At 43.1% G+C, this 24152-nt stretch overlaps 1 protein-coding gene across 1 annotated transcript in view; it reads right to left on the reverse strand.

Annotated features, from left to right (window-relative positions):
• The window catches only part of LOC124722173, a 294914-nt gene extending 273509 nt beyond the window's left edge, over positions 1–21405 (reverse strand). The window contains exons 1-2 of the mRNA XM_047247374.1: positions 21393–21405; positions 20690–20942 (exon numbers count right to left, since the gene is read on the reverse strand). Coding sequence (XP_047103330.1) covers positions 20690–20942; positions 21393–21405 — 266 coding nt within the window. The remainder of the gene's footprint in view (positions 1–20689; positions 20943–21392) is intronic.
• Between the last annotated feature and the right edge of the window lie 2747 nt (positions 21406–24152).

Consider the following 24152-nt stretch of genomic DNA (forward strand, 5'->3'; position numbering starts at 1 on the left):
AGTTCAAAGAAGCGCAACTGGTTTTGTATTATCGGGAAACAGAGGAAAGAGTATCACGGATATGATACTCGAATTTTGTGGCAATCATTAAAACGAATACTTTTTTCGTTGCGGCGTGAAATTTTCACGAAAATTCAATCACCGACTATCTCCTCCGAAAGCGAAAACATTTTGTTGAATGCCACATACACAGGAGGAAATGATCATCTATGAAATAAGAGAAATCAGAGCTCGCACGGAAAGATTTAAGTGTTCGTTTTACCAGCGCCTTGTTCCAGAGTATAACAATAGAGACATAATCTGGGATTTCGATGAGCCCTCTGCCAAGCACTTGAGTGCGATTTGTAGAGTAGTCAATGTAGAGGTATTTCTGTTGTATATTTTACTTTACTGACTTTCACATACATTGCCAAAGCCTGATGTTATAAAACGCATGTCATTCTCATATTCGTAAATGAGACCATTATTAAACATATTATCACGTTTTATTGTGCTATAATGTGCAACAGTGCTTGTCCTTTTACCGTCATTTTCTATAAAAAGAAAGACCTTTTGTGTTCGTTGCATATAATTTTTAATTATATTGTTTACATATTTTATTCAGAAGCTAAATCCCCTCTTGTAGGTGATTTTCATTTCCTGATAAAACCGTGATACAATCTACATACAAAAGACAATGAAGCGCAATATATACGCCAACAAGCACCACTACGACGCCAGTATTGGTTTCCATTTCTGAGTTGCATCGTTCGGTAATATACAGAAATAGTAGATGAAATGCTACGCACTTCTCTTACTCTCTCTAATTTGCTGTAATAGACTACCTACGGCCCGAACGGTTCTTAAATCAACTATATACGCTGAAGATTGCACGCTCTTCATTGTGGTCCAAACGTATGCCCTACTAGTATTTTAAATTTTGTTTTGATGTCAATGAATCTCAGTGAGTTTTTCTTTTAAACAAGCTACATTTTTCAGTCACCTGCTTTATTATGTAAGTGATAATCACCTATTAAAAATCATTTTAATTTTGTTCATTAGAATCGATGTTTTTGGAAAGCTTGCAACCGTAACACTCATGATGTAAATAGTGAAAAACTGCAACAGTTACCTATCTTTTCATGCTTAGCACAATGCGTTTCGTGAATTTTTTCTCATTTTCAAGTGCTTTTGTTTACATAGCTTTTTTGTGACGTCTTCATGTGTGATTTTCTGCCCCTCTTGAATTGTAGCTTTCTATTTGAGCTATACTGCAATCAGAAAATCGAACGAAATGAATCATGGAATTTTTTATATGCTATTGTTAGAGACTGTATTTTTGTTCGTCTTCTTACAAGTAGCGTGCCTCCCCCATTACACGGAATATCACACACAGCAAAATCATCACTTACACTCTTTGTTTTTATAATCAAAACATGCTACAGAGATATTACGACACTATGGTTTCACAACGTCTTTGTACTCAGTCAGAGGTGTTCATTTTCTATGGATTAAATTATATATAAAAAGTTATAAAATTTGTTTTACCATTATTACCTACTGAACTATCGATTACATTCTCTCTCTCGCTCTCTCTTTCTCTGTTAGGAAATGTACACATTTATGAAAGTTACTTCAGTTATCATATGCAGAAGCAAACCTACTGAGGTCACATAAGAATGAAGCGTTATCCCCAAACAACAAACAACAACAGAAATTAATCCACACCTTAAACACTAAAAAAGACAAATTGTCAGACTCAAGAATATAGAAAATCACACGTAAAAGTTGCTCATGTTATTACATAGGAAAAACTGACACGAACTTTCAAATTAGATACACTGAACGTATCAGCTGTTATACACGTAACCAATTTACAATATCAGCGATAGCAATACACATAAAAAATATTGGACACCCATTCGAAAACGTAGAAGAAGATCTTAAGATTCTCCACCAGTAACGAAAATAACTCACATTGGATTTAACGTCAGAGCTTGAAATTTTTGTACACCACAAAGAGCAAGAACAAAAAATTCTTAGTGATCGTCTAATTTTTTCAAATGTTTCTCCTGCATATGGTAACTGTATTAACTTGCATAAATATGTACATTTCCTCATACAGAGAGAGAGAGAGAGAGAGAGAGAGAGAGAGAGAATGTAGCCGATAATTGAGTAGGCAGTAATTGTAAAACAAATTTTGTAACTAACAACTTTTTATATACTGTATAATATAATTAACAGAAAATGTAACACCTCTGACTGTGTACAAACTATGTGAAACGATAATGTCTTAAACTCTCTGCAGCATATTTCGATTAAAAAAATAAAGAATGTAAGAGATTAGTTGCCTATGTGTGATATTATGTGCAATGGAAGACACACCATAGTTGAAAGACGGCAAACAAAAACACCATCTCTAACATTAGCGTATAATAACAGTCCAAGATTCCTTTCGTTTAATTTTTCAATCGAAATATAGCCTCAGAAAGTAGGCTACAATGCAAGAGAGGCAGAAAATCACACATGCAAACGTCACAGAAAATAATTATGGATGCAAATGCATTTGAAAATGAGAATAAATTCTCGAAACGCATTGTACTAAGCATGAAAAATTAAGTAGCTGTTGCAGTTTTCCATTATTTAAATGAAAGTAATTTTTCCCTCTTCTAATAACTTCTTTTAATTTACACTGACTACGGTCGCAGGTCCGAATCCTGCCTCGGGCATGGGTGTGTGTGATGTCCTTAGGTTAGTTAGGTTTAAGTAGTTCTAAGTTCTAGGGGACTTATGACCTAAGATGTTGAGTCCCATAGTGCTCAGAGCCATTTACACTGAAGCGCCAAAGAAACTGATATAGGCGTGCTGTATTTGAATACAGAGATATCTAGAAATGCAGAATACGGCACTGCGGTCGGCATCGCCTGTATAAGACAGAAAGTGTCTGGCGCAGTTGAAAGATCGGTTACTGCTGCTACAATAGCAGGTTATCAAGATCTAACGTGGTGTTACCGTTGGCGCACGAGCAATGGGACCTATCATCTCCGAGGTAGTTATGAAGTGGGGATTTTCCCGTACGACAATTTCACGAGTGTACCGTTAATATTAGGAATCTGGTAAAACATCAAATCTCCGACATCACTGCGGCCGGAAAGAGATCCTGCAAGGACGGGACCAACGACGACTGAATCGTTCAGCGTGATAGAAGTACAACCTTTTCGCAAATTGCTGCAAATTTCAATGCTGGGCCATCAAGAAGTGTCAGAGAGCGAACCATTCAACGAATCATCATTGATAAGGGCTTTAGAAGCCGAAGGCCCACTCGTGTACCCTTGACGACTGCACGACACAAAGCATTACGCCTCGCCTGGGCCCGTCAACACCGACATTGGACTGTTGATGAGTGAAAACATGTTGCCTGGTCAGACGAGTCTCGTTTCAAATTGTATCCATCGGATGGACGTGCACGGGTATGGAGACTGTTGTGACTTGGCAAGACAGCCAAGCCACTATGAGGTAGCCGAAAGGCACGCGTTTAAGCTCACGCAGGCTGGCGTGAGGTCTGGAACAGTTAAAGGAACAGAGACTAGCAAAAAAGGTACGTAGCTTCTGGAATACTTAACTTTAATCCATAATTGGTGAACATCGGTCTGACGGTACATGCATCACAAGATAAATAGCAAATGATAATGGCGCCTTGCTAGGTCGTAGCAAATGACGTAGCTGAAGGCTATGCTAACTATCGTCTCGGCAAATGAGAGCGTACTTTGTCAGTGAACCATCGCTAGCAAAGTCGGCTGTACAACTGGGGCGAGTGCTAGGACGTCTCTCTAGACCTGCCGTGTGGCGGCGCTCGGTCTGCAATCACTGATAGTGGCGACACGCGGGTCCGACGTATACTACCGGACCGCGGCCGATTTAGAGGCTACCACCTAGCAAGTGTGGTGTCTGGCGGTGACACCACAGAGACAGCCTCATGAATCCATGGACTGTGCATGCCAGCAGTGGACTGTTCAAGCTGGTGGAGGCACTGTAATGGTGTGGGGCGTGTCCAGTTGGGGTGATATGGGACCCCTGAAAAGTCTAGATACGACTCTGACAGGTGACACGTACGTAAGCATCCCGTGTGATCACCTGCATCCATTCATGTCCATTGTGCACTCCGACGGACTTGGGCAATTCCAGCAGGACAATGCGACACCCCACACGTTCAGACTTCCTACAGGGCGGCTCCAGGAACACTCTTCTGAGTGTAGACACTTCTGCTGGCCACCAAACTTCCCAGATATGAGTATTATTGAGCATATCTGTGATGCATTGCAGCGTGCTGTTCATAAGAGATCTCCATTCTCTCGTACTCTTACGGATTTATGGACAGCCCAGCAGGATTCATGGTACCAATTCCCTCCAGGACAGCTTCAGACATTAGTCGAGTCCACGCCACGTCATGTTGCGGCATTTCTGAGTGCTCGCGTGGGTCCTACACGATATTAGGCAGGTATACGAATTTCTTTGGCTCTTCAGTGTGTTATTCATACTTATATCATACACTTCAAATCTAGTTTGCCGTTTCCTCTGTTATTACCAAAGTTATTACTGTTCTCTTTTTTGAAGAATGAAGTTGAATTTGCTCTTTGTGGTACTCTTCGAAATACCCTAATTTTCCAGAACAAATAGAATGAAACCCTCAAATGGAAGTTCAGAACCAAATTTTTCTATCTTTAGACTATTACATTTAAAAAAGTACTGCGGTACACCACACGTGAGTCGCAAATTTCCTCTTTGATCCCATTTCAAAGATATGCATACGGATAACGCCAAGCAATTCTTAATGTGACCTCACGAGGCTGAATAGACTCCGTTACAGGTCATCCAACGAGTAATCTACGACCATCAAAGACGAGACTTCAGCATTATTATTGAGGAGACCACAAAATTCTCAAAAAAATTATATTTTCTTGTAAAATATTAAAGAAAGAGTTTTCACTACGAGACAGTTGGGTTTTTAGGGCTTACATGTGTATCTGAGAGTATAAACTCTGAAGCATGAATTGTGTGTCACTCCCCTTCGTGAATCATTGCCTGGCAGGCAACAAGTACCGTCCCACTAAAAATTTACATGTCCTGTACTGTTACTTGCATTGGCTTAGGGTATTTCCCATCTGCCACGCTTTTAATATTGCAAAACATCCGAAAATATGTCACTAATGTCAAAAAAGGCAAAATGGTATATTACAACGAGGTGATGGCTTCCAGCTTTTAAATAAAAATTGTCTAGCAAGTAGATACAGCGGCGGGGTAATAACTGAAAGGGCACCCGTTGTCGGGGGAACTATCTATTTATTACTCTACTCCTTTTGATTAGTTTGTATCATCCGCACTTTTGGGCTGCCTTCTAGTATTTAGGTAGGAGACACCACCACTCTGAGCTTCTTTATAATGGTAATGCCACGGAAAGCTTTTCTTGTTCTAAATTTAAAATAAAATAATACCCACATTCGACCTTGTTCTGTAGCTGAAATACGTCAGTCTCACCAAGTACTGTAAAGTAAATGCATTTTGTTAAGGAGCTACGCCTCTCGTTTTACGAGCTAACGGTTGCCTGCTACATATCTTGAACGTGTGTTTCCTTTCAGTTCATCCTGCCTTCTTGGAAGCTAGTTGTGTTTATGAACGTACCACACTACATCACGACTACATGGGTAGCGTAGGCTCTCAACTTCTCGCTCATGGTTATACCTCACGAACGTAGCACATCAGAATTTAGTCTACATTCTGAATGCCAACATACAGAACAAATCGTGAGCAGCTAATTGTACATAGTTTTTGTAGCAGTTAACAGTTCTCAATTCTAGAAGTGTCACTGACTGAAAATGTCTTTGCGTAATAATATCCTTCGAATACTCGCTTGCCAGAATAAGCATCTGGCTTTCTATCAGAGCAAGAACCACTGAACAATCTGGTGATTTCTATTTGGATAAGCCTTTATCTTTGCGTAATGCTCATCCTGCTCTACAAAGCGCTCTTGCTGCAGACGATTTTTCCCAGCACAGTAACTTTTCTTTACGATTTCTTCTGCGTGGTCAGCTGGACCAGACTGAACCACTACATGTCATACGCTCACTTACATGGTCAAAAAATATATATTTCGCCGTATTCATACACTGCAATGCAGACTTACCAGATCTTAGGCCTATAATTGCGCATCCTTTCCTAAGGCGTCTTGGTTGTTGAAATTATACACCATAAAATCCAATTGGTCTGTTCAACTTATGGTACAAAGGAGATCAACCCCCACAGCGAAAAAAGATGTCAAAAGTGGTAGTGCAGTGCTTAAGACACAGAAATCTCAAGGACAGTGGTCCTTTATACCAGGCAGAAGTCGTTACTTTTGTTTTCCATGGTTTTCTAATTGACTCCAAGTGGAAGGAAGGTTTGGATTAATGTCCCGTCGACTGAGTTGTCATTATAGGCACAGAGTAAGCAGTGAATTTTTAAGGATGAGACACGAAATCGAACAAGACGTTTTCATACCGGCATTGCTTTGGGCGATATTGGGAAATCACGGGGAAACTGAATCTCGATGTCCGAAAGGAGATTTGGACCCTGTAAATACAATGTCCGAAGCAGCGCGCCACCTTACGTACTACGAGTTGTGGTCTGTGTCAAGTGACGTGACTTTTAAATTAAAGCTGATTCTCCTTTCCTAGTTTCAGAAGACAGAGATGTATTTAGTAGTCATAACAGTCTGAAGCTACGTTTTTTCACTTTAACACTCTGTAGACGAACAGAAATGTAAAAGATGACGCCTTTTCAGTCGAAAATGTGGAAAATGCAAACGCTCCAGGTCCGAATTTTCTAACGACTTTAAAGCTAATGAATGTTGTAAAAGGCAATTGCAGGTTTATATGCAATTTGTAGCTGTGATTTGCTCAGTAAAGACGGCAGGTATATAAACAAGCACATAACTAATTAGTTTCGCAACATCAAGTTTTTATGTTAATTAATTGGTTATTAACATGCTTGCATTAGCAAGTTTAAGCTTATTTTTATTCTATTCTTTTAGAAAACTATCGTCGTAGGTGCATAATTCTGTAAAGGATGAAAAGAGGTCATACGCTTCATCAAGCAAAAGATGCTGTGTATCAGGCCACAAAAAAGTAAAACTTTCCCTTTAATTATCGCTTCCCGCATTTCCGTGAGAAGCGGGGAACTGCCATAGCGCGATCGACGATTTGCTTTGTTCATTAAGTTCCGTGTGGAAAGTACCTGTTGATGGAATCCTGATGAGCAAACTTGGTGCTAACCTCCTCACTCGGTTCATTCCACAAATACTCTGTCTTTCAAGCAATAATTAGGAGTTCCACGAGGGCTATCAACGAACGGTTTCACGCAGTATCTCTTCTTTTCACTAACACGTTAGTGACATTTTAGAAAATGTTGGAGGCATTTGTTCGTCCTTTAGTTGCCTTTCTGTGCCACCGAGAAATTGTAGACAAAGTTTTTGAAAATATATTTGGTTGCAATTACAATTGTGCACACCAGTGACAGTTTTTGTAAATATCTGTAAGATCCGAGAAATGATCTAATCACGTGCAAATGAAACGCTGAATGTGTAACTTTATGTTGCGAATACGTCGCACCTTCGGAAACAAGACCGATCACAATTTTCGATTGTATTCACGGTATTAAATATACGGTGACGCGAGATGTAACACTAGTAAAGAAATTAATTCGGTTTCTGCAGTAGTGGGACTGAAATCCTCGTCTGGTCACCCTGATTTGGAATTTTCCGCGGTTTACTCAGAACGCTATGGGCGAGTTCCTGGATACTTACTTAAACGATCCCACAGCCGTTTTACTTCATACCTTGCCCAGTACAGAAAAATTCGCTATCTTGCTTGCATTTATTAGATTGAGTTTTTGAATGAGAAAAGAGTCAGTTATTGAATGTAATTGAAAAAACTTAAATGCTTAGAATGTAATTCGCCACAAAATGTTAAGCATGGTACAAGCAAGAGGAAGGTGAAAAATAACGTAAGCCGTAGAGGATTCTAAATTGAATGTTGTCAGATGAACATTTCTGATAGTACGACATCTTAAATGAGCAATGCGCGTCAAGCAGTCTTTCGCAATTTTGCTTATGTTTCATAGCTAACGCTACACTGAGGTGACAAAAGTCACGCGATAGCGATATGCGCTTATACAGATGGAAGCAGTGTTGCGTACACGAGGTACAAAAGGGCACTGCATTGCCGGAGCTGTCATTCCTAATGAGGTGATTCATGTGAAGAGTTTTCCGGTGTGATTATTGAAGCACGATGGCAATTAGCAGACTTTGAATGCGAGAGGATAGTTGGAGGTAGACACATGGGACAGTCCATTTCGTAAATATTAGGGAATTCAATATTCCGAGTTCCACACTGTCGAGTGTGCCTAGAAATCCTAATTTTAGGCATTATCTCTCACGATGGACAAAGCAGTGTCCGATGGCCTTCACTTAACAACTGACAGCAGCGTCATTTGCATATAGTTGTGAGTGATAACAGACAAGTAACAGCCGGCCGCGGTGGCCTGGCGGTTCTAGGCACTTCAGTCCGGAACCACGTGACTGCTACGGTCGCAGGTTCGAATCCTGCTTCGAGCATGGATGTATGTGACGTCCTTAGGTTAGTTAGGTTTAAGTAGTTCTAAGTTCTAGGGGACTCCGCGCGGTTCTGGCGCTGCAGTCTGGAACCGCGAGACCGCTACGGTCGCAGGTTCGAATCCTGCCTTGGGCATGGATGTGTGTGATGTCCTTAGGTTAGTTAGGTTTAACTAGTTCTAAGTTCTAGGGGACTAATGACCTCAGCAGTTGAGTCCCATAGTGCTCAGAGCCATTTTAACCATTTCTAGGGGACTGATGACCTCAGATGTTGAGTCCCATAGTGCTCAGAGCCATTTGAACCATTTAGACAAGCAACATTGCGTGAAATAACCCCAGAAATCAATGTGGTACGTACGACGAACGTATCCGTTAGGACAGTGTGGCAAAATTTGCCGTGAATGGACTAAGGCAACAGACGATCGATACGAGTGTCTTTGATAACAGCACGACATCACTTGCAGCGCCTCTCATTGGCTCGTGACCAAATCGGTTGGACCGTAGACGTCTGGGAAACCGTGTCCTGGTCAGATGAGAACCGATTTCAGTTGGTAAGAGGTGATGGTAGGGTTCGAGTGTGTCGCACACCCTAGCAAGCCATGGATCCACGTTGTCAAAAGACGCTTTGCAAGCTGATGGTGATTTCATAATGGTGTGGGCTGTATTTACATGGAATGGACTGGGTCCTCTGATCCAACTGAACTGATCATTGACTGGAAATAGTTCGGCCACTTGGAGAGCATTTGCAGCCATTCATGGACTTTATGTTCTCAAACAATGATGTCATGTCACTGGGCCACAACTGTTCGCTACTGGTTTGAAGAACATTCTGGACATTTGGCGACTGATTTGGCTACTCAGTTCGCCCGACATGAATTCTATGGAACATTTATGGGACATAATCGAGAGGTCAGCTCGTGCGCAAGATCCTGCACTACCAACACATTCGCAATTATGGACAGCTTTGTAGGCATCGTGACTCAATATTTCTGCAGGGCACTTCCAACGATTTGTTGAGGCCATACCACATCGAGTTACTGCACTAGGCTGGGAAAAAGGAGGTCCGACAAGATATTAGGAGGTATTCCATAGCTTATGTCACGTCAGCGTGTGAATACACGATACGTCCAGGTTGGTGAGACCACTTTAAAACAATACACAACCGTCCGCGATGTCTCCACAGCGGAATCTACTAGCACAGTTCACAATCAGAGACAAACTGGAACATCACTGTCAAAGAGCGATTTAATGTATGGTTCAACAGGACGTAATATCCTGAAAGCCGAACGAATATAGAGAATAATCTTTCGCAATAGGTGTCATAGAAATCGAGAGAAACTTATTTCCGTTGTCAGAAACTGGGTCATTCGAAGCGCAGACAGTTATCCAATGTTCTCAACAAAGAATTATTGTCTCAGTGGAATTTGAAGAGGTTGTATTGGATAGTGTAAGAAAAGGTTCATCAACTAGCCCGTGACAGGCACACTTAGAAGAATAAAGTGAAGTAGTACTTACAACTCTCTCATAAACGAGTTCAGTTCTGTACAGGATGACCCAGGACGAAAGCCCAGTATCGACAAATATGATAGCACCGATTAATAGTAGCCAAAAATTCTAGTGATAATGGGATCTAAAATGCACGCTTTAAAAGCTATGAGCACTTCATCTTCGATACTGTGAAACAAATCGTTTCTATTGGAAGATCTTTGTTTTCCATGTTTTGAGAGGTGGCAGTATGAACCAAAACAAGAAAAAACGTTCAGTAAAGAAGGGCTCTAAAATACATACGTTAAGAGCCTCGAGCACTTGTTCTGTAGAAGAGATTTGTTTCACAGTAGCAAAGATGAAGAAGTGCTCATAGTTCTTAAGCTATGTATTTTAAAGCCATGTACACTGTACTTACGGTTTCGAATGATCATTCCCGTAATATCCCTGAGTACTGACCATTCCTCTTGGCACAGCATGACATGGATTATCCAACGCGATATATCAGTACCGCTTTAACTTGCACAGCTATCCGGCCGGGTCAAAATCAATCTGTGTTGTTGGCGCATGAGGCTTCTTTCAACCATGAATGTGTTTTCCACTGCAGCAAAAGCCATATGTAGGGGATGAAAATGCGTACGTTAGCTTCCTTTTCTTTTCCCTGGGCTTATCCCGTACCTTCTCGGGGTCGTCATGTTATTCTGGATTTGGCAATGTTGTTGCTAGAAGGGGGCCTGATGTCCTTCCTGCCGCCATCCCTTCTCTCCCGGGACGGAATCTGAGTACTCTATCTGTCTTTTTTTAGTGTTATCCCATGTAAAAGTGCGAGAACGTTTTCAAAGTATTTACTTATTGTGTAACTGAGGCGGGACGTAATAACAGGCCCGATATTCCCCTAGTCGGACATGGGAAAACGCCTAAAGACCACATCCAGGTTGGCTTGCACACCAGCCGCCGATATTAATCCGGCGGGCGAATTCGATTCAGGAACTCGATCCTCCTCGATCTGTGCTGACCCGCCCCCCGCCGTCTAGTCACTGAAGTGGCGCTTTAACACGCACGGCTGTACGGGTGGTCGAAATCCAAACGTCACGCTCGTCTTAAATCACCAGCAACGAATCCATATCAACTTGCATGCTGTAAGTTTCCAAGATTAACTTTTAGGACCTTTTTTTGTAGCCGCTCTGGGTCGGAGCACCTATTGTTCATGCGTGATGTGCTGCCACTGTTATTTGAGATATTTCAGCTTCTGTTTTTGGCGAGAATATGCGGTTGCAGCTTTCCAATGCACCGACCATTAATATCGAGGAGTACGTGAACTACAAGGTCAGCGAGATCGCCGGGTCTTACTTGTAAGATTTTGTTGCTGTGCAGTTCCCCGAAGAAGTTCCGGTACGACGGTACGAAACTCCAGTAGGACCTGATTGGTAGTTGCCTGTGTAATTTGTATAACACATCGTGGGGTGGGGAGAGAGTACGCCATTATAAAGCATGCTCTGAGATGAACAGTTGCTGCGAGCCTGCGTTGTTACTATGACTTAAAAGTTAATTATGTGAGTAAACTGAATATTCATTTCTAGCTGTTAGTTCTTGGTCTCCAAGATTCAGTCCAAAATTCTCTACAAACTGTACATTTTTCACCATAAGGATTTGACACACCGTGTGAACTACTTCACACATACATGTTGATTCAGCTGTCTCTAGAAATGTCGTTTTATGTAATCCACAATGATATATCTGGTCTTCATAAACCACACGCGAGATTTAAATAATTCCTCGATCGCTACGCGCAAACTGTTAGCCCTACAGTAAAAAATGCACACGAACTTAATGTAGGAAAATTAATGTACCGGTAGTTAAATTTTGTACTGGGATACGATTTCTCTAGAGAGCGTAGTTTTCGAGCAATTCAAGAAAAGTGCAAAAATGTGACGTTGAAACGCACCCCAAGCCCATATTCAGCACCCGCCGATTAGGATTTCTAGTATATGGTTCGTGGCACTCTCTCCTACCAATGTACAAAAATCTTTTACTGTACGAATTATTTCCCGCATTTGACCTTGTTTAGTCTTCATTGACTGACCTTTTTACGCCGCCGGCTTAATTGATTGCTGACAAATTGTAAAATTGACGTTTGTGTAAATTTTACGTAACAATTTTGTGAATTTTAACAGCGTAAAATAGACAGTTGGATCGTTTCCTCGTCAGGTCTTCTGACTACGAAATTATTGTGCTTGTAATGGTTAAGTTTGGACAGAATTGTCAACGTAAGTAGTTTTAGCGTAACGTTTACAAAAGTCGTTTTTCTTTCGTTACTCTCACGAGGACGTCTAAATTAATAATGTTGACGAAATGGTCGACTATTCTGCTGGCGTAATACCCCAATCAAGATAGACGAAAAAAGTTCGAATATCAGGAATAGTTCGTGTAGTCGAAAATTTTTGTACAGTGGCAGGAGGCAGTGCCACGAAGAACATACTAGAAATTCTGACTGGTGTGGCATGAGTGTGGGTATGGAGGTGCGTTTTCTCCAGTGAAAACGTATCCCAGTACGAAATTTAACTACATTAAATTTACTACAAAAAGGCCCTGTTCATTTTTTCTGTAGGACTAATATTTTGCGCATAGTCAGCGAGAGAATATGAAAATCTCGCGCAGTGTTTTTGAAGGCCAGATATAATATTGCAGGTTGCATAAAACGACATCGGCAGGGGCAGCAGAATCAGCCAGTACGTGTAACCTGCCATCCTCCAAAGTGTTTCACGCTGTGTACGTATAAAAACCCTCTCTTTCTCTGTCTGTGTATACCGTACCAACTGCGTATTAGATTTTGCTTCGCTGTTATAATAATTCTTCCAAAAGATGACTCATCATCACTACACCAAAGAATCACCGTAAAGTACACGTTTCCACTTACTGCTAGCCCTACTAATATGTTTAACTATCATTTTTGAAAGAATAATAATGTCGCATGCGTCCACTAACAGATGAAATGGCGTGTAAGTTCCAAACGACTTATCCATTGTCCAGTTACCTTTCCGATAAAGTACGAAAATAGCAGACAACATACCTCATTCTTTGCTGCCCTTTGGCTTCGAACCAGCTCCCTGTGTGATTCTCGGAATAAAGACTCAGCGAGTGCTTGCTGAATATAGTACGTTTTTGAGTTTTTCCAATTGCACCTCCTATTACACTCACTTACTGAAAAGGATTTTAAGCGGCAATTACACTCCTGGAAATTGAAATAAGAACACCGTGAATTCATTGTCCCAGGAAGGGGAAACTTTATTGACACATTCCTGGGGTCAGATACATCACATGATCACACTGCCAGAACCACAGGCACATAGACACAGGCAACAGAGCATGCACAATGTCGGCACTAGTACAGTGTATATCCACCTTTCGCAGCAATGCAGGCTGCTATTCTCCCATGGAGACGATCGTAGAGATGCTGGATGTAGTCCTGTGGAACGGCTTGCCATGCCATTTCCACCTGGCGCCTCAGTTGGACCAGCGTTCGTGCTGGACGTGCAGACCGCGTGAGACAACGCTTCATCCAGTCCCAAACATGCTCAATGGGGGACAGATCCGGAGATCTTGCTGGCCAGGGTAGTTGACTTACACCTTCTAGAGCACGTTGGGTGGCACGGGATACATGTGGACGTGCATTGTCCTGTTGGAACAGCAAGTTCCCTTGCCGGTCTAGGAATGGTAGAACGATGGGTTCGATGACGGTTTGGATGTACCGTGCACTATTCAGTGTCCCCTCGACGATCACCAGTGGTGTACGGCCAGTGTAGGAGATCGCTCCCCACACCATGATGCCGGGTGTTGGCCCTGTGTGCCTCGGTCGTATGCAGTCCTGATTGTGGCGCTCACCTGCACGGCGCCAAACACGCATATGACCATCATTGGCACCAAGGCAGAAGCGACTCTCATCGCTGAAGACGACACGTCTCCATTCGTCCCTCCATTCACGCCTGTCGCGACACCACTGGAGGCGGGCTGCACGATGTTGGGGCGTGAGCGGAAGACGGCCTAACGGTGTGCGGGACCGTAGCCCAGCTTCATGGAGACGGTTGCGAATGGTCCTCGCCGATACCCCAGGAGCAACAGTGTCCCTAATTTGCTGGGAAGTGGTGGTGCGGTCCCCTACGGCACTGCGTAGGATCCTACGGTCTTGGCGTGCATCCGTGCGTCGCTGCGGTCCGGTCCCAGGTCGACGGGCACGTGCACCTTCCGCCGACCACTGGCGACAACATCGATGTACTGTGGAGACCTCACGCCCCACGTGTTGAGCAATTCGGCGGTACGTCCACCCGGCCTCCCGCATGCCCACTATACGCCCTCGCTCAAAGTCCGTCAACTGCACAGACGGTTCACGTCCACGCTGTCGCGGCATGCTACTAGTGTTAAAGACTGCGATGGAGCTCCGTATGCCACGGCAAACTGGTTGACACTGACGGCGGCGGTGCACAAATGCTGCGCAGCTAGCGCCATTCGACGGCCAACACCGCGGTTCCTGGTGTGTCCGCTGTGCCGTGCGTGTGATCATTGCTTGTACAGCCCTCTCGCAGTGTCCGGAGCAGGTATGGTGGGTCTGACACACCGGTGTCAATGTGTTCTTTTTTCCATTTCCAGGAGTGTATTTTTATCTTACTTCGTTATAGTTTAGTATCTTTATCTCCGTTCGCTCTTTGTAGATATTTCTTTAAAGTGTCTCTTTTATTCTTTGCGTGATTTTGTTTGATTAACCGACAATTAATGGTAAATGGAGTTTGGAAAAAATGGAGAGGAGCTATTGGCAATTTGCGACTTTGAGTAGGTCGCTGAGGCTGAACAGGTGAGGATTAAAATGATTCGTACATTTCCTGTAACATTGTGACAGAGCTCTGCACTATATGCAATTGTTTCTCATTTTGTCAGTAATTCAAAGAAGCTGCGAAACCGGGGTTAAATAATACAGTAAATCTTCATTCAGAGTTTTTAGTAATACGTTATAGGTCTTGTTTCTTCCAATCAACCACTATATGAGTATATGCACCTCTTTACCCAACTTCCGTCACCTCCAAGTCAGTTAACTAAAGCAATGTATCTACATTACTGGACATAAAAATTGCAAAACTAAGAAATAAAGCAAATAATGAAATTTTGCTTATTGTGCGTATGCAGTATAATGGGAAGAACAGATTTGAAGATGATTTGGGGTACACTAGGTGCGAAATTCTGTGCATAGAGGTGCCACCTTTGGTATGCCATTCCATGCTGCTTGAGCTCAGTGTCATGGTTCATCAATTGTAGTGTTTGTCCAGCTGCGGCATGCCAGAGTGGCGGTAACCCACGACCAGATGTTTCCAGTGGCTGAGAGATCTGGAGGACGTGCTTGTCAGGGCAACAGTCGATCATCGTCTGTATCGAGGACTGTGTAAAGAGGGCGGACAATATGTGCACTTATGTTATCTTGTTGAAAGATGTCACGGAGACCTCGAAGACAGGGCACAGCCACAGGCCTTAATTCGTCAGAAATATAAAAGCTGCACAAATTACCAGCCATGAGAAACCGAGGTGATATGGTTGTGAACCCAACGGCACTCCTTACCATTGCGTGCTAGGCCCATATAGGGTGATTCAGGAGGAAAGGTGGGTGCTTTGAGGGATGATATTATTGGTGATTCTGAACAAAGAACTTCGTATGGACATACACCCTATTCCGAATGATATCAGAGGTAGAACACGTTTAATGTAAGTTTTGTACGTTCTTCTTGAATAACACGAAGACCGCGGTCTCTAGCGAAAACGTGTCACAGTACAAAATTAAACACTTGGATTTCCTATAAAAAATATCATATTAATTTTTTTCTCTGGGGCTAATAATTTGCGTGAAGAGAGCGAGAGACTATTTAAAATGGTTCAAATGGGTCTAAGCACTGTGGGACTTAACATCAGAGGTCATCAGTCCCCTAGACTTCGAACTACTTAAACCTAACTAACCTAAGGACATCACACATATCCATGCCCGAGGCAGGATTCGAACCTGCGACCGAAGCAGCAGCGCGATTCCAGACTGAGATGCCTAGAACCGCTCGGCCACAGCGGCCGACTAATTTAAAATCTCGCACGACTCTCATCCACAGTAGCTCAGGTAGGTTTTGTAGGCCAATCTGAGGTAGTTTCCCGACTTGATACCCCACAAGTATCCTATATCAAACTGTTCGTCTCCAATCCCTCTACAATGCTTTCGTACACTGTAAACCATGACACTGTACTGAATAATACAGAAAACAAATAACGAAGTACATTAAACGTGTTTTATTTCGGAACCATTTAGAACAGGGCATTTGTCCATATGAAGTTTTTTGTTCAGAAGCACCAATACTATCATGCTCAAAGCACACCGAGCGGGGTGGCGCAGTGGTTAGCACACTGGACTCACATTCGGGAGGACGGCAGCTCAAGCACGCGTCCGGCCATCCCGGTTTAAGTTTTCCGTGATTTCCCTAAATATCTTATGGCAAATGCCGGGACGGTTCTTCCGAAAGGTCAGTGTCGCTTTCCTTCTCCATCTTTTCTTAATCCGAGCTTGTGCTCCGTCTCTTATGACCTCATTGTCGATGGGACGTTAAACACTGATCTCCTCCTCCTCCTCCTCCTCCTCCTCTTGCTCAATGCATGTATCTCTCCTCCTGACTCACCCTGTATAACGACGAAGAATGCAGTCTGGTAAATTTCGTTCTCCTCAGAGCCTCCACATGAGGATATGTCCAACGTGCCGCTATACATAGAATCAGGACTGGTCTGCAAAGACGACATGGTGACGCTCCTATGTCCAGTGGATTGGGTGCACCGCTGTCTTCGTGCCTCTCACTTCCGGACGTCCACCACTCTTCACGGAACGTGGGGTTCGGAGGCTTATCTGCTCTGTAAAGTAGGAGATAGATGGTGATCTGAGCACAATGCTGGTTCACGCACAAGTGTTTCGGAACACACCGTTCCGTGGAGGTCCGCAGCAGACACCCCTATGTAATCACATGCTCACCCAACGACGTCGTCAATTACGACTGCATTGGGCACAGAACCATCGGGATTCGGCAGTCAATCAATGGAAACGTATCGGCTCCTCGTGTGAATCACATTTATTACTACACTAGGTCGATGGTCGTGTCCACAAACGCCGTCATCGAGGTGAACGGCGGTTCGAAACGTGCAGCACGCCATGGACACAGGCGTGTGGGAACAGTATTACGCTATGGCAGACATTCGTCTGCACTGGCATGGGACCTGTTGCAGCAATCGAAGACACGTTGACAGGTGCGAACCACCTTCATGCTTGATGTCTTCCCGACGGCGATGTCATCTTGCAGCAGTGTACTTGTCCGTGTCCCGGAGCCGGAACCGTGCTGCAGTTGTTTGAGGAGCATTATAATGAAGTCACGCTGATGTCTCGCCGACGAAATCTGGCTGATGTAAATCCTGTCGAACCCATCTTGGTCGCTATCGCCCGCCATCACCGCGGACACAAATCAGCGGCCCGTTATTTACACAGTTACATGCACTGTGCGTAGACATCTAATGCCACATGTATCCACAAACCTACGATCAAACTTTCGAACCGATCAACAAACTGTCGGATTCCTGATAAGCGGAGTCAGTGATGTATTTTGTTCCAAAGATGGAGAACAAGCTATTAAGCAGGTGGTAGTAATGTTTTGGCTCTTCAGTGTGCCGTATACGTCAATATCGAAGTTTCTTCGTGATTTTTGTTGGGTTTAGGCTATTAACATTCATTAGAGTTGGGTTGATAAAACTGAAAAAAAAAGAAATCCCCTTTTGAGATGCATATACGAATACGATCAAAAAACATGTTGAATTAATTTATATAGCAAGAATGTTGACCCTACAACCATCTGATATAATTTGTCCGATAGCCTGGAGAAAAGCAGCGTCAATCTGGAACACGTTCTGACTTGTCAGTCAATGTCCAGAGACGCTAGAGTGAGGTTGTGCTCGCAGTGTCTGTCGCGCGTCATGGATTTCGAACAACGCGTTTCAAGTTGCAAAAAAGTGAAAAAAATCATGAAATTTAGAAAGTGGTGTATGGCGATAATACTGTATGTCTGAAGACTTTACAAGTGGCATGAGCGATTTAAAAACGGAAATGAGTCTGTAGAAGACGAGAAACGTTCGGGACGTTCATTAAGTTAAAAACAGGAGAAAACATACAAGAAGTGGCAAAAATTGGTCACTGAAACAGGCAAATAACTATTCGAGAGCTTACCGAAGAGCTCAATATCTAGTACGTGCCAGTAACCGATAATTTGCAAGTGAGACGAGTGAGTTGAAAATTTGTTCCAAGACTTTTTAGTGATGAACAGAAGGAAAATCGCGGTCAGGTTGTACGGAGCTGAAGCATCGTCTTCATTCAGATCCTGACTTCATGTCCAAAATTTTAACTGGAGATGAAATTTGAGTCTATGGGTATGATCTTTAGACGAAAATTCACAGTTCCCAATGGAATACCAGCGAATTTTCTCGCCCTAAAAACGCACGACAGTCAATGTCTAATGTCAAAGTTAAGTTCACTGTTTTTCTCGATACTGGTGGCATAGTGCGATTTTAGTTTATTCCAAGGCATAAAACTGTAAAACGGACTTTTAAAAGGGCGTAATGCAACGTTTGGGAAACGATGCACGAAGAAAGAGCTAAGAAAAATGGTCCAATGGCTTCCTTCTTCATCACGACAACGCGCCGTGCCACACTTCGCTTTTGATTTGTGGGTTTTGGGCCGGAAAACGTGTTCCTGTCTGTCGAAATCCGCCTTAGTCACCAAATTTTGCTGCATGCTACTTGTGGTTCTTCCCAAAAATTAATACCGTGCTTAAAGTAAAACGATTTGACAATATTCCTGACATTGAGCGAACTATGACAGAGCAGTTTAACGCGCTTGCAAAGGAAGTCTTCCAGAAATGCTTCCAGTCACGGATTCAACGTTGGGATACGTGCATTCCTAACCAAGGGCAGTACTTTGAAGAAGATAAATCGAATGACATGTAAGCTTATTACTTTGCTTCTAATAAAATTATTCACTGTATTTTTGTATCACACCTGGTACATGACGAACACAATGAAATACGAAACTTTCGTAATGAACGAAAGGAAAGGAAGACTTTAAGTGAATTCAGCAATTTTCAAGATATAAGGTTACAAGTTTTAAATAGTTTCCCGGATAGGAAAATTTAATACGTTTCTAAATATTAATTCTGGTCATAATTTTGAAATTAAGAACAGATTTTTGACGTCCTTGGAGACACTAGGGATATTTATATGGTTCCTAAATTTCAGATTTTTTACACGATTTTTTAGGTGATAGAGACTTTAAAGTGGTTTTATATCACCGCGAGCAGCGGAATGCTGAGAAGGCTGTCTGCAGACGTTACTTGTCGCAACTATTGACCTCAAAAGCAGACGCTACCTATTAGACTATAGAGGCTAATGAAATACTCTCGCGAGAGGCGTTCAATAAGTAACGCAACACATTACTTTTCTCTCCCAATTTCGGTTGAAAATATGTGGTATTAGTTGTGAGACATGGTGGAATCTTCCCGCTTCAGCGCGTATAGTTTCATGATGTTCCGATTGGTGGCAGCAGCCGCGCGGGATTAGCCGAGCGGTCTGGGCGCTGCTGTCATGGACTGTGCCGCTGGTCACGGCGGAGGTTCGAGTCCTCCCTCGGGCATGGGTGTGTGTGTTTGTCTTTAGGATAATTTAAGTTAAGTGGTGTGTAAGGTTAGGGACTGATGACCTTAGCAGTTAAGTCCCATAAGATTTCACACACATTTGAACTTTTTTTTTGTGGCAGCACTATACGTAGCCTTCAAAATAGCGTCACTAAAGGAGGTGCGTTCCAAGCAGAGAGCTGTGAGAGCATCGCAGATACTCATAGGCGCTTGCAGAATGTCTACGAAGACCTGGCAGTGAACAAAAGCACGGTGAGTCGTTGATCGAGGCGTCTGTCATCATCACAATGTCGCCCAAACCCGTCCAGTCTCCCACGTGCCTGTCGGCTGCACAAGGTTGTGCTACCCTCAGGAAATTTAAGAAAAGAATTCAGTTTGATCGTCGCCACAAAAATGTAAACGAACTTCTTCTTCTCCATGAAGACCTCGCACATGTATGCCACCCGAGAGACGCTCAGAAAACTTTATAGGACTCTTCTTCCTGATCCACCCTAAAGCTACATCTTTTCGGCTCAACGATGGATGCACTCCGCGGGATGTAGTACTTGGATGATGGGGACGTTACTGACGCAGCAAGACGATGGCTGCGACGTCGTCCAGTAGAGTGATACCGCGCGGGTGTATAGGCCCTACCACTAAGGTGGCGCAGCGCTGTCGCTCTTATCGGAGATTATGCAGAAAAATAGGAATTTGTAGCCAAAATAGTGGGGAATAATATAGTATTTTGGAATCTCGAAAGAAACCAACCAGTTTACCGTAAGAGAAGTGTTGCATTACTTGTTGAACGATGCTCGTGATAGGTAATTGGGGTGAGCCCCCAGATTGGGAAGCAGCGTCGACTTACTTGCAGAGGCAGAAGGCTATCTCGAGCGTGAAGGGCAGCAGATCCTTCTGTCGGTAGAAGTCCTGCAGCTTGTCCATGCAGCTGTGGCGGTGGCAGCGGCCGGGCGCGGGGTCGCAGGCGGCGAGCACGGGCTGCAGCTTGGCGCGGCACGAGGCGTTGCGCTGGCAGGCGTCCAGCGCCAGGTGGCACGTGCTCTGCAGGCTCAGGTTGCGCGTCTCGGCCGACGCGGACGCCGGCGCCGCCGCGTCGGAGCCTGCGGCCGCACCACCACCACCTGCTCACACTGCTACTCAACTTAGACACACACACGCACGCACTCGCAAAGGTACTTCCGAGCGGCAGCTGTTACACTCAGAGGCACATCGTCTCGTGCAGAGGTACTAAATCTCCACGCTCTCAGCCCAAACCTCTGACATTTGTAGTCGTAATAATGTGTAACAAACCAAAGAAACTCTATTTCAAAAGATGAAATATGAAACGAAAAACTACATTTCTTAAGTTCATTACATCTAAAATAAAAATCTCGACATTTAAAATCTGCTAGCTTACTCTCTAAAATGTGCACAATATGTTCACATATTTTACTCGACAGTCCCTTTACTATGAAGATATACCAACTGTCTCAGAAGTCTTTCCCTGACTACAAACATTCGTAAGGCATAAACGATGATTCGCGGTCAAAATACTTTTTAACTCGAATTGCGTGTGACATACATACTTTCTATTACTTTCCAGAATGAGATTTTCACTCTGCAGCGGAGTGTGCGCTGATATGAAACTTCCTGGCGGATTAAAACTGTGTGCCGGGCCGAGACTCGAACTCGGGACCTTTGCCGTTCGGGGGTAAGTGCTCGCCCGCAAGTGCTTGCCCGCGAAAGGCAAAGGTCCCGAGTTCGAGAGTCGGCCTGGCACACAGTTTTAATCTGCCAGGAAGTTTCATTTCTGTTACTTTGTACGTTACAGGGTCCAGTGACGTAACAACGGCGGAATCGGACACCATTTGCAAAGAATATGTACTCGAACCAGGAGAAAGCCCAAAGTGTCTCGTACGCACGGGAAAGAAGTTGTTTATACAGGGTGTACTGATGTTTTCGGAATCTTCAACTCACGTGACAATCTGCATACCTACTTCTTGGGACTTCTCACGAAGGTGTCTGTCTCTGTCTGAAATGTCTGCACTAGGTCCGGCCCTGCCTGTTCTAGGGAGATCACAGTCGCTCCCTGTTTCCTTAAACTTCACGTACCACATCTTGACGCTTTTAACATCTGGTGGCTGTCTGTGGTATGCCATGTGGAATTTTCTCTGGACTGTTTTTGGTGACTATGTCTCGTGATACCATAGGAAACATTGGGCTTTCTTCTGGTCTGAGTACACGTTGTTTGCAAATGGTGTCGGATTCCGCCGTTGTTACGTCACTGAGCCCTATAACAAACAAAGTAACAGCATGTATGTACACAAAGGTTTGAATATGTCACATACGATTCAATATTTGTCTGTGTGTCATTATATGTTATGCCTTATGAATGTTTGTAATCAGGGAAAAACTTCTGCGACACCCAGCATTATATAGTACTATCTGTACTGCCACAGAAGCATCAAGAAAGAACACCGAAAACATCAAAAAACAACATACTGATTAAGTGCAGTTAAAAATTGTCGGGTATCGCAGCATATTGAGATGCCGTCACTCCCAAATTAATTAGTTATTTTTGTTGAATTAGTTTATGAAACCTTTTTTGTTCTTTCACACTTCAATATTTCTTTCCTTGACTTACAGTTTACTTTAACTTGCAAGTATTTACAGTGTAGTACCATTGATAAAATATGTTGCAGAAACTAAACAGTCGCACATAAGCTTCTAAAAATGTCATGTCTAACTAAAAATTATTTTCCGGATCCATTACATTCTCGGTGGGCCTATCTGTACATGCATTTTTGTCTAACTGGCCGTATGCACCCACCACCGGTGTTTAACAGCAACCGTTGAGTGGTTACTCACATCCGTTTACAGCTGCACCTTGGAACAACGCAATTCTCATTAGACTTGAAATGATGACCTGCAAGTAATGAATATGAAAATTGACTATCAACAGTCTATACAATATTATATTCGTAGCAGAAGTTTTTTAACGTTTATTTAATGCAACGGCGTTTAACAATACCTATACAGAACAGTATTTGTAGTGAAAGTTTTTTAAGATTTAAAAAAATTCATTTATGATTTTTATTATACAAACACTGTAATTCTTTTATACAGAAATGCACCTGAGGGCGTATTTAAGATGTGAAACCGGTCGCGGCTCTTTCAATGGACTATAATAAACAGCAAATGCTGTCATACGGAGTTTCATTCATCGAATTCTAATTTGCTAATAACATCTTGGGTACTACTAGGGTATGAAAATTGCGTCTATTACGTAAAAGTTAAATATAGGTTTGCATGAGACACTTCTCTACCACTCATTAGTGAATAATTTTCTCCGTAAAATGCTGGTTAGAGGAAAAGCAAAGTGAACAGGAGCCAATAGAATAATGTGTCAGCCTATAACGAAGAGATATACACTCGAAACGGAGGCAGAGTATTCTGCCACCCTCGTCCATAGCGATCGCTTCAACTGTATAGAAACAGCCAAGTAAAATCCTCTTCTCGGAAGGAAAATGTTACCTTGGAAGAGGACTGTGAAAATCCCACTGGGAATCCGATGCTGCCAAAGCAGTTTGGCATCCGTCTCGGGATGTTTAGGAAGAGGGCCAGTTTGTCTCGCGAGGTTATCAGAGTAACGCCCCGTGCGAGGTCCCCATTCTTCGGCCGTCGGCGGCCCTCTCGCTCTATAGCCAAGTCCCCAGCATACAGCTAGCACCGACCCACTCAAGCCTGAAATTTTAAAATATACGAGCGGTGAGAGATCAACCGTTTCTCCAGCTGAGCTTTCGCCTTTTCAAGAGGTGCGGGAAAGTCGTTTGTGCTGGAAAAGGTGGATCGGAGAGTTTCTGTGACGCCGTAACAAAGGTAGAAGTCCTTTGTAGTCTGAGAAATGGGTGATCAATAATGTGCAAACCCTTACCGTCGATTACAATTAATTACGTGGACTGGCTAATAAAGCAGTTGAAATACTACTCCAGTGCCAGTATTTCCGTTACTTGAATATTTTGAACCTCAGCAATATGTAATAATAAGAATGTGCATTTTGAGACTCAAATTTCACACTTCTTTCATTTCTGCAGTCCTTGTACCGGAGAAGTAGTTCGGTCACTTTAATCCTGAACTGTACCTATTTATAAAGTTGCTTTGTGTATATTGTTTAGGAAAGTGGGTTTTCGAAAGTCGTCATAGAACGACGGATTAGGAAACATTGCTGAGTATTCATTTTATAAGGCAATGAAAGCACACAAAAACATACAAGGATACCTTCTCATTATCTCGTGGATGCAGCCACCTGCGTTAATATGCTGAAAGCAAAA

This window comes from Schistocerca piceifrons, chromosome X (assembly GCF_021461385.2).
Source record: "Schistocerca piceifrons isolate TAMUIC-IGC-003096 chromosome X, iqSchPice1.1, whole genome shotgun sequence".
NCBI classification, from domain to species: Eukaryota; Metazoa; Arthropoda; class Insecta; order Orthoptera; family Acrididae; genus Schistocerca; species Schistocerca piceifrons.